This window comes from Petaurus breviceps, unplaced genomic scaffold (genome assembly GCF_028583685.1).
Source record: "Petaurus breviceps papuanus isolate PSGF00001 unplaced genomic scaffold, PetGlider_PUasm1.0 545, whole genome shotgun sequence".
NCBI lineage: Eukaryota > Metazoa > Chordata > Mammalia > Diprotodontia > Petauridae > Petaurus > Petaurus breviceps.
The window spans coordinates 3,165,384-3,176,908 of record NW_027186366.1 but is presented as its reverse complement, the minus strand read 5'-3'; the positions used below and the strand labels follow the sequence as shown (position 1 = coordinate 3,176,908).

The window sequence follows — 11,525 nt, the reverse complement described above, 5'->3', positions numbered from 1 at the left end:
GGCCAGGTTACATATGACCCTCTAGGTCCTCAAGTGCAGCCCTCTGACTGAATCCAAACTTCACAGAACAAATCCTCTTCATAACAGGATCTGAGCACTAAAAGGTCACATGACCTTGAGGCTGCAGGTTCCCCACCCCTGTCTTAGGTTCATCTAAGAATAGGAAGAGAAGTGATTAACATGCTTTAGAAAAACCCAATCCCAAAATTTCCTTGCACAGTCTAAAATTCTGCAAAAGAATCACATAGCAAGGGCAAAAAGCTGTGTGTTCACCATGAAAAATATGGAGCCTGAGGGTATGGAGTGGAGAAAGCTTGTCCACTAGAAACGAACCTCAAATTTACATCTGCAAGCACACTGGGCCGGTGTTTCAATTGGTAATGACTGCTAGGTGACAGCACAAATCTATAACACAGACCAGTTATTTAAAAATTACCCAGAAAGCAGTGCAGTGGGTTTGTCTCTTTACTTTTTCATTTGGAATAAATGTCACAGATATACCCATCCAATCAAACCAGATTTCACAACAGCATTAGAAATCTCATTGTTGGGGAGGCTAGGTGGCACAGTGAGTAGAGCACTGGCCCTGGAGTCAGGAGGACCTGAGTTCAAATCTAGCCTCTGACACTTAACACCTACTAGTCATGTAACCTTGGCAAGTAACAACCCCAATTGCCCAGCCTTCCCTCCTCCAAAAAGAAAAAAAAAAGAAATCTCATTGTACAAAGATACTGATGATGTTTCAAGAAGTGATAGAGCTTCTACTAATATGTTTTCCAAAGAAAAGCATTTGGTCTCACTGTAACCGCCCTTGCTTGGCATCACCAATGGCGCCCCATACATCAAATACAAATTCATCTGGAAATGCAAAGTCTCCAAGAGCCTCGTCCAGGGCTACGGCAAATTCATCCGGATTCAACTTGTCTTTTCCGACTTCGAATATTGTTGTAGCTGTCAAAGAATGTGGGGGAGAAGAAAAGGCAGAACTTTGAAAGCATTCTTCGGAAAAATCAGCATCAAAGGTCAGGAGGAAAAAAAGATGGTGCTTTGGTCAACATCATGCTAAATACCATAAAACATAAGACTGGTTGTCCTAATCATTTTGCTTTTGTTATTATTTAGGATTATGGGCTACAAAGGGGACCTAAAAAGAAAAACATCTTTTTTCCAGTTGCAAAAACATTGAAATAAAGCATAAGGTGTAGATAACATAAAATTAATTGTAAATAGGCAGTGAAATGGTACAGTAGATAGCACAGGCTTGGAATCAGGAAGATTCTGCTTGCTGAGTTCAAATCCAGCTTCAGACATAGACTAGCTGTGTGCCCCTGGGCAAATCAGTCAACTCTGTTAGCCTCGGTTTCCTCCTCTATAAAATGAGCTGGACAAGGAAATTACTCCAGTCTCTCTGCCAAGAGAATCCCAAATGGGTCGTGAAGAATCACACGTGACTGAACAACGAAAACAACAAATCGTAAATAGCAAGAATCAAGTCACGGAAAAGTTCAGTTCCCTCATAAGCAAGTGGGTGAGATTTCGTCCACTCCCAAGCAGCAGCTGGGATGAAATGCTCTGGGACACTTCGTGAGGGAGCAGGGAAGCCAATACAAGGAAACAGAGAATGACTCCCCCTTCTCCTCTCATCATGATGTCAGCTGTAGAAAGAGTATTGGATTTGTAGGGACTGGGGAGATTTCTAGGAACCTGAGAGACTTGTGGGGACTTGGGAGGGAATCGAGTTCCAGTCTCACCCCTAACATTCACATAAGCTGTGTGACCCTGGTTAAGCACCTCATCTCTCAAAGCTTTAATGTATGTTTCTGTAAAAGGGGTCAACAACACTTGTATCATCCACTTCCCAGGGTTACTGTATGAGAAGAGCTTTGCAAACCTTGAAGCAATCTACAAAAATGCTCACTGTGGCTACATGTTTTGTTCAGAAATACTAACTGTGCTTTGGAAGAGTCTGGCTCAATCATAAAGAATGCCTAAAGAATGTCATTCAGGAAAGATATGTGTCTCTCCACACTCAGACTAAGATAAACGAGAGCAGAAAAAAGCGATTTCTTTGAGGGCATTTCCAGACTGTGTTCAGAAAATGCAAAGCCATTCTCTTGGGTTACAATTTGGCCACCATTCCCCATGACACGTCCCCTGCCCTCTTCTCTTTCTCTAGGCTTTCTCCTTTCCTTGAAGATCTCAGCCACCTCGATGGATCCCACAATTTTTCCTATGGGAATGACACCCAAATCTCCATCTCTAACTCTTCCTTCTTTCCCAGACTACATATCTGCATTTCCATGTGCATTCTGGACATCTCAGTGGATGTGTGTTCAAATCATGCCTCTGACCCCTTACTGCCTATATTAACATAGGCAGGTGGTTTGGCCACCTTGGATGCAGTCAAATGAAAGCATTGGACTAGATGGCCTTTCAGGTCCCTTCTAATTCATAAGCCGTGAGCCTGAGCTCACAACCTGGATGTCCTAGCAGGCAGCTCAATCCCCATTCAACAGAGCTCCCTTCCTGTTCTGCCACTTACTACCTCTGTGACCTTGGGTCAGTCACTGAATCTCTTTCAGCCTCAGTTTCCTCATCTGTAAAATGAATCATTAAGAATTAAGAACTCTGATCAGTACAGTGACCAACCACAATTCCAGAGGACTGATGACTTAAGCATGCCATCCCCCTACTGACAGCAAAGTGATAAACCCAAGACTCAGAATAAAACATACATTTTCAGTTACGAGCAATAGAAGAATTGATTTTGTTTCACTTTGTGTATCGGTTACAAAGGCTTTGTTCTTTTGTTCCAGTTGGCAATGGAGTGGAGGAAAGAGAGATAAGGGTGAAGCAGCGAATTAGCAAAGAAAGAAGAGAGGACCATCAAGACATCTTAAAACACAATACACCAAAGAGAACAGAAGGAATCACAGAGATGACGGCTTTGAAGGCGACATGCTGAATCTGTGACACGTTAAAAAAAAGAACTTGTACCCATTGAGACCTGGGATTCCAGGAACAATCCTCTTTTTCTCTTCTACTATGTTTATGAAAACCCCGATTTTATTTGATGTTCAAGGTCAGAAGAAAAAAAATGTAAACAAATAAAACAAGTTGGTGCCGAGTTTTCCCTTTTACACTTTGGCAGAACCCCCGGCGCCATCTTGCCTTCTCCCTCACCCTCACCCCAACTCCAATCAATCCCCAAGGCCTTTGGACTCCATCTCTACCACATTTCTCCTTTTCAGTCTTGTTGTCAGAGCTCCAGAGTGGGCCTGTGGACTCCCCATTCATCTAGTCTGGCACCGGTCAGTCTGACAGTTCTGTTCCTCTAACTCCTCACACAAATAAAGGCCAAGGTGTTCTATGGTCTGAGCCCAACCCACGTGTCTAGTCTTACTTTACCCTGTCTGGTCCCCAAGAAACCTGTAGATGAGACTCTAGGGACCCATGAATAGAACAGGAGAAAATTCAGCTTTATTTTTACTAACCTCTAACTGAAATTTGGCACTGCCTACAGTTTGGGTGTTTTTAATCTGAGAAGGGGTCCCACAGATTTCTGGTGAAACCGGAACTACAAAAAGAATCTGTGACACACACCCCAAAAAGGGTTAAAATTCCAAAAGGCTCATGATGGAAAATGTCATTCACATCCACAGAAAGAGTCTGAAGGCAGATCCAAGCAGATTATTTTCTCTCTTTGTTTGTTTTCTCTTTCTCATGGTTTTTCCCTTTTAGTGTAATTCTTCTTTCCCAACATGACTAGTATGGAAATATGTTTCATATGATTGTACATGTAGAACCTATATCAGCTTGCACACCACCTTGGGGAGGGGGGAGGAAATCTTGTGGAAGTGAATGGTGGCAACTAAAAATTAATTAATTAATTTTAGAAGGGTTAAAAGGCCCCCATTCTATGTCTACCCTAAATTGAGAGGATCGAATACTGAGACCTTGAAGAGACCTCAGAGGCTGTCTGGTCCAAGGGGAGAACTGAGGCTCGGGTTCATGAAGGGATTTGCCCAAGGGCTCCTCATTAATAAGTTTCAGACCAACGCCTACTCCCTGTCCCACAGATACATTCTCAAGCTGAGGCAAGTTACCAAAAGAGACAGAACACACAGTGCGGTCAGGAGGACCTGAGTTCAAATCTGGCCTCAGACACGCAATACTGACCAGCTGTGTGACCTTGGGCAAGTCACTTAACCCCAATTGCCCCTATGGAAAGCAAAGAACATGTGGTGCCTACTATTGACTTAACAGAAAACATGCAACGAGGTGGGCAGTGGATACAGCTCTGGGCCTGGCGTCAGGAGGACCTGCATTCAAATCCATTCTCAGCTGCCTTCTAGCTGTGTGACCCTGGGCAAGTCACTTAGCAGCTATTTGCCTGAGTTTCCTCAACTGTAAAATGGAGATCATAACAGTGAGTAGGGCTGCTGTGAGGATGAAATGAGGTAATAACTGTGAAATGCCTACCACAGAGCCTGCTGCCTAGTACGTGCTATATAAATGCTGCTGTCCCTGCTTCTCTTCAGCCCTTTTCCAGGCCTGTCCCAGTCTTCATGACCTGGTTTGGGGTTTTCTGGCAAAGACACCAGTGCTTTGCCATTTCCTTCTCCAGCTCATTTTACAGATGAAGAAACTGAGGCAAATAGGGCTCAGTGATTTGTGTCTGAAGTCAGGAAGATGAGTCTTCAGGCCCAGTGCTCTGTGTACTCTGGTGCCACTTAGGTACCCAGATAAGTATAAGCTGTTTTTATTAGCTATTATTGGTAGACAAATTACAAAGGACATGACCAGAGCAAGCTTAGCATAGACAATGGCATGTGCACATTTTAAAAATAAAAATCCCTAAGCCTTAGGGAAGATAGAGGAGACCGAGGAAGGGCCTAGAATAACTTGGCTAACTCTAGGAAATGAAGTCGGGGTTAGGGTTAGCCTAGAAAGCCACTGGAGGAAAGGGGTCAATTCCAGAATTACTGGGGTGGGGCTTCCCTAGAATAAGGGGAAGGAGAGCTTCTGCCCAGTCCTCTGCACATCTGCACACTCCAGAAAGGAGATGGGGAAACAATGCTTTTCGAAATGTTCAGAAATCACAACAGACGATGTGTCATGTGGTTTCTGGAATGTCCTTTCAAAGTTTCCACTGGAAAATACTGTATGCCAAAGAAAAAGAGGTGAGGTGAGAATTACTAAGCTGTTGAGTCAGGCAGGGAAACAAAGGAATCATCGAGCCAGAAACCACAGAAGACAATTCTTGTCTTCCCAGTCTTTCTCATTCTGCTCAAAATTCAGAGAGTGACAGTATTAGAGTATAGAGAGTAGAAGGGACCTCAGTGGCCCCCTCCTCCAACCCACTCCTGAAGAAGAGTTCTCACTATCCTATATTCAACAGTCATCCAGTCTTTGTCTGGAGACTTCCAATGAGGGCCACTGTCCACATGTGGGCAAGGCTGCCCATCCCACTGAAGGGGCACCGGGTTATCAGCAGGGTCTTCCTGGCACCTCTGGGTCAGCCCTCTGGGACCAACCAGTTAACCAAGCAATTAGTCTCCCCACAAGCATTCCTTAAGCCACCACTGTGTGCCAGGAACTCTGCTGATCCCTGGGGATGCAAAGAAAACGTGAAAATGGAGCCTATTTTTCAAGAAGTTTGCATTTTAACAAGAAAGTTCACATGTCCATAAGGAGGCAAACACATTCTGCACATACAGATCTTAGAGGGGGAGGACCTGGCTGCTGGGGGGGCGGCAGGAGAGGCCTCCTGAAGAAGCTGTTACTTGGAAAAATAAGATGGAACCTGACTGAGTTGTGGAGGAAGCAAGGATTTGAAGAAGTGGGGCTGAGGAAGGAGGGCACACTAGGCATGGGGGCCCGCCAAGACAAAGGCCCAGAGATGAGAAATGGTTTCGGGAGGAATATAACATGATCAAGCCTGTGCTTTAGCAACTTCTCTGAAGAAGAATGTGGAAGATGGCTGGGAATAGGGCGAGGTTTGAGGCTGGGAAGCTGCTGAGAAGGCAATGGAATACCAGGCAACATGGCAAGGGCATAAAGTATGGTGGGAATGTGGGAATGGAAAGAAAGAAATGTTATCCAAGAGATGTTCTGGCAGCTTATTGAACATATAGGCCAAGTAGGAGCAAGGATGGGCAGCTAGGTGGCACAGTGGGTAGAGCACCAGGCCTAGAGTCAGGAGGACCTGAATTCAAATCCAGTCTCAGATACCTGCTAGCTGTGTGACCCTGGGCAAGTCATTTAACCCTGTTTGCTTCAGTCTCCTTATCTATAAAATAGACTAGAGAATGAAATAGCAAACCATTCCGGTATCTTTGCCAAGAAAACCCCAATGGGGTCACCATAAGCTGGACACGACTGAAAAAAGACGGAACAATCAATCACAACAAGGAGGGGAGGGGTTGCTGAGGAGGACGCTGAAGTGTCCAGTGCTGCTGCCTGGAGGAGGGGCCGGTTTGGAGGGAAAGATGAGATGGGACGTCCAGGCCACAAGGTCATGTGGACAGCCAGGGACGAGGGGTCAGAGTTCAGAAGAGAGACGAGCTGGTAAAGGGAACCGGAAATCATCTGCAGAGAGATGGCCACTGGGCCCACAGGAGCACCAAGTGGCAGGGGATGGAGGGCCCTCGGGGGATGACGTGAATGAAGCCCAACCAAGGTGATGAGAGGGAAGGGTCAGACAGGGAGGAGGAGGAGCACCAAAAGCCACCAAAACACAAGCCGAGGGGAGCATCTGGGGAGGAGGGAGCTGCTCAGTGAAGTCAAGTGTGAAGAACTCAAGAACGATGGACGAGGGCTAGGAAAGGCCATAGGCAATGAAGGAACCACTTCTAACTTTGGAGGAAGCAGAGTCTGCAGAAGATGAGGCTGGAGGAGAGGAGGGGAGGGCCACAGGTGTAGACAGCTCTTGTAAAAGACTTGGCTGAGGAAAAGAGAGACCGGGTGGCGGCTACCAAGGAAGGTGGGAATTGTTGGGGATTTCGCTTCACTCTGGGGAGACCTGGGGATGTCTCTGGGCAGCAGAGAAGGGGTCATAGGAAGACACCGAATTACAGAAGAGCAAGGTAGGTGCAGGGGCCATCTTCTAGGGAAGACAGAAGTCAGTCACTTAACTCACATTTATGAAGCACCCACTGAGAGCCCGGTACTGTGGTAAGCACTAAGGATGCAAAGAAAGGCTGTGAAAACAGTCCGCATCCTGGAGGAACTCAGTCTAATGGGAGAGCCAATACACATGCCAGTGCCTGTACCATCCAGCACAAATGGGGGGCAGTCTGCAGGAAGGCTCCAAGAATAACGGAGGCTGGGAAAGGCTTCATGCAGGCAGGATTAGAGCTGAGGTCGGAAGGAAGCTGGGGGAGTGCAGAGGCAGAAAGGGGTCCAGGTACAGGTAGCACCAGAGAAAAGGCCCAGTGGCTTGTCCATGGAATGGCAAGGAGGCCGGTGTCATGGATTAAAGAATGAATGCATGAGGGGAAGGTGGTTAAGAAGAGAATGAGGAGAGGAAAAGGAGGGAGGGGCTTAATATTCATGTCGTTTCTAGAGCAGGGTGTGACATTCCTCTGGCCTGTTATTGGTTCTAGAGCGGGGCAGGACATTCCTCTGGCCTGCTATTGGTTCTAGAGCGGGGCAGGACATTCCTCTGTCCTGCTATTGGTTCTAGAGCAGGGCATGACATTCATCTGTCCTGTTATTGGTTCTAGAGTGGGGCAGGACATTCCTCTGGCCTGTTATTGTTCTGGAGCAGGACATGACATTCATCTATCTGGCCTGTTATTGTTCTAGACCAGGACATGACATTCCTCTGGCCTGTTATTGGTTCTAGAGTGGGGTATGACATCCATCTGGCCTGTTATTGGTTCTAGAGTGGGGTGGGACATTCCTCTGGCCTGTTATTGTTCTAGAGCAGGGCATGACATTCATCTGGCCTGTTATTGGTTCTAGAGTGGGGTGGGACATTCCTCTGGACTGTTTTTGTTTCTAGAGTGGGGCGGGACATTCATCTTTGTGTGACACTCATCTGACCTGCTGTTATTTCTAGAGCTGGGTGTGATGTTCATCCAACCTGTAGTTGTTTGAGAGCAGGGAAGCTCAAACTTTTTGGTCTCAAGAACCCTTTATACTTTTCAAAGTGACTGAGGGTCTCAACAAGCTTTTGCTTCCCTATGTGCACTGGTAAACATTTAACACCCGGCTCTCCAAAAATACAAGACACACTTTGAGGTTCAATCTGTATCACTTTCTCAAGTTTAGACAATCAACAAAACATCAAGCCTCGATGATAGCACTTGCTGATTTCAGAAGTATGAAAGCTGATGCTGAAAATTTAACAAGCATCTCTCTCCAGTCCATATAAGCCGGTTCCAGCCCAGGCCTGGCTATAGATCTTGATAGTTACCATATTAGAAATGAGAACATCCTGGCATTCTTATGAAACCTTTCAGATGCCCCACAAGGGTCTTGAAGCCCTCTGGGGGCTTCTTGAAGCTCTCTGGGCCCTACTCCGAGAAGCCAGGAGGTGACGCAGCAGATTGCTGGGTTGGGAGTCAGGAAGGCCTGGATTCAGATCATTCAGTGAGCCTCAGGCAGCTCCCCAGGATTTGTCTGCATCGCCCCAGGTCGGTGGCATAAAATCCCTAAAGTGTGAAGGACATCGCATATGGTGGAGAAAACTAGAAGAACGTGAAAATTGAGGTAAGGGAGCCGGCTAGCACTACAGGTGAGCCAGGTGTGGAGAAATCCATTCACTGGGGGCACATAGCAGAATGCACAGGATTGCAGCTCCCTCCTCTCAGATTTTGCTTTAAGAGCAAGTTCTTGACACATGGTTTTTCTTGCACCAAGCCTGAGTTCATATTCATGCTCAAGGACATCTCACCAGGCCCCACAACCTTTCAGACCTGGTATGGTGTGGGGAGGGGTCAAGGGCTGGGGGAGAGCTTCAGGGCTCAGGAACTGGGCAGGGCTGAATTCCATTTGGGACCAGAGCACTGCCATCAGGCTGGGCAATCTCTCTCCACCTCAGTGTCCTCATATGGAGCACAGACCAGACAAGGTCCCCAGATGTCGTGAGAAGCCAATGAAATTCCATGTCTAAGAAAGTCTGTGTACACGGTGGCAGGAGGCAAAGAGGAAGACAGAGACACACAGAGACACAGAGACAGAGGGAAAAGCAGAGACACAGAGACAGACAGAGACAGCGACAGAGGGAAAGAGAGAGACAGAGAAAGAGGGACAAAGACACAGAGTCACAGAGACAGAGGGAGAGACAGCGACAGAGACACAGAGACAGACGGAGACAGACAGAAAAAGACACAGAGACGGAGGGAGAGACAGAGATAGAGACACAGAGACAGACAGACAGAGACAGACAGATGGAGACACAGAGACAGACAGACACAGAGACACAGGGAGACAGAGACAGAAGAGACAGCGCTGGGAGGCGAAGGCATGCTGTTAGAGCCGGCAGCCCGGGGCAAGGGAGCGCCGGACCATGTCGGGAAGCTCCGCGATCGCTCTGGCTGAGTCGCGGCCGCCAGGTCCTACGCTCCGTGACTCCTCCTTTCCTCCTCCACAGTGACTTGCGTTTCCTTCCCAGCTCATTTTGCAGATGGGGACACTGAGGCAGGCAGGGCTGAGTGCAGCTGACCCAGCTCCCTCTTTGCAGGGTTAGGCAGGGCGAGGCTGAGCCCCATCTCCCCGGCTGCCGCTCAGAGTCTCGGCTGCAGAAATGGGAGGACGGGACCAGGTGAGCCCGGAGGCCCCTCGCTCCAGGGCTCCAGAATGGAGGTAAATCTGATGGCTGCTTGCTGCCCTCCGCTGGCCCTTCTGGGAAATCTCTCCTACTCTTCATACTTGGTCCTCTTAAGGAAATGCTTCTATTAATGCCATTTTTCAAGCTAGCTTCTTCCCACCCTTTTTGAATGTGTGTAGGGAGGAGGGAAGGGAGAGAATAAGCATTTATGTGGTGCCTACTGTTTGCCAGGCACTGAGGTAAAAGCTATTTCCAAACATCTCACTTGATCTTCACAACAACCCCGGGCCTTGGGTTATGCTCCCATTCCACGGTTGAAGAAACCAAGGCAAACGGAGAAGTGACTTGGCCAGGGTCACACAGCTGTTAAGTCTCTGAGGTGGGATTTGAATTCCGGTCTTCCAAACTCCAAGCCCAGTCCTCTGCCTCTCCAATGTGCACAATGCTTCTTTTGGCCAGACCACATCCTGAGTCCTGGTTTCAGTTCTGTATAACGCTTCTTTTCAAGAACATTAACTAACCGGAGAGTGTCAACAGGAAGGTTACCAGAGTGGGGAAGGGCTTTCAGCCTATGCTTCAGGTGGACAGCTGAAGGACCTAGGTGCCCTCCCCACCCCCGTCTTTAAGTTTCTCGAGGGCTCTCAACATAGAAGTGGGATGAGACCCCTTCTCTTCTGGCCCCAGAGACAGAACCAGGAGAGGACAATTTAGGGTAGGTGAAGTTCCTCACAATGAATCCTGCCCCAAGGTGGGATGAGCTGCCTCAGGAACGTGACAGACGCCTCCTCCCTAACTATCCTGCAGCAAAGACTGTTGGACAGGATATCCTTCCAGGGCTCTGAGTTGGGCTCAGTGGCCGCTGAGGTCCCTTCCAATTCTGAAATTCTAGGATTCTGTGAAAACCCATATTGTGACTGTAACGGGGAGGAGCATCCATCGAAGCCCCCTCCCTACTCCACCACCGGAGAGGGACCAGCAGGGAAGCCTGGGTTCAGTCCCTGCTCTTGCCCTCACTGAGCTCTCAGCATCTCAGCACCTCTTTTTTGTCTACAAAAAGGGAACAGAAATGTCTGCATCACTGACCCCACAGAAATGTTTTACAGAAAGAAGTTTGTAAATCTTAAAATAATAAATAACCATACAATTATGCTTGCCCTAAACACCCAGGAAGACACATGAAAAGGACTTGTTTCCATTCATTGTGTGACCCCTTTACATGAAAAACTTCTAGCACCCAAACTGCCAGCCCATCAAGGTCGCCTGCACCAAGCACCTTCAGTCTTCCCATCTCCTTCCAATGATATTTCACACTGATAACCCTAACCCTTATGCACAGATCACATCAACCTTCCCAGACATTTCATATGACTCTCCCCTTATGTACTCTATGCTTCACACTCCTTGTGCCCTGTAGAGATCTCATCTCCAAGCCAATTCCCTCACCTCCCCAACTACCACATCTACCTGTTGAAATCCTACCAAGCAATAGTGATGGGGCAAAGAGGTAAAGAAAAAGAGGAGAGAGAAGAGGAGAGCTGCTAGAAAGTACCCACAGGAAGATGAGTGGGATTGGGAAAGGGCTTGAGGTCAGACACATAACTGTCAGGTGCAGGAAGTAGAGCTACGAGAACAGGGGTGAAAAAACTCAGCTGAATACAAGGAAAATTCTCCTAATAAGGGACTTCAAAAGGGAATGGTGGATGCTGCAGGAAATAAGGGTCACCCTTCCCTTGAGGTACTCAAGCAA

At 47.5% G+C, this 11,525-nt stretch overlaps 1 protein-coding gene across 3 annotated transcripts in view; it reads right to left on the bottom strand.

Moving 5' to 3' along the window:
* Positions 1-452: 452 nt before the first annotated feature.
* The window catches only part of GIPC2 (GIPC PDZ domain containing family member 2), a 63,256-nt gene continuing 52,183 nt past the window's right edge, over positions 453-11,525 (bottom strand). For all 3 annotated transcript variants that reach the window (XM_069102244.1, XM_069102245.1, XM_069102246.1), the window contains exon 6: positions 453-951. In XM_069102244.1, the coding sequence (XP_068958345.1) occupies positions 797-951 (155 nt within the window). In that variant the 3' untranslated portion in view covers positions 453-796. The remainder of the gene's footprint in view (positions 952-11,525) is intronic.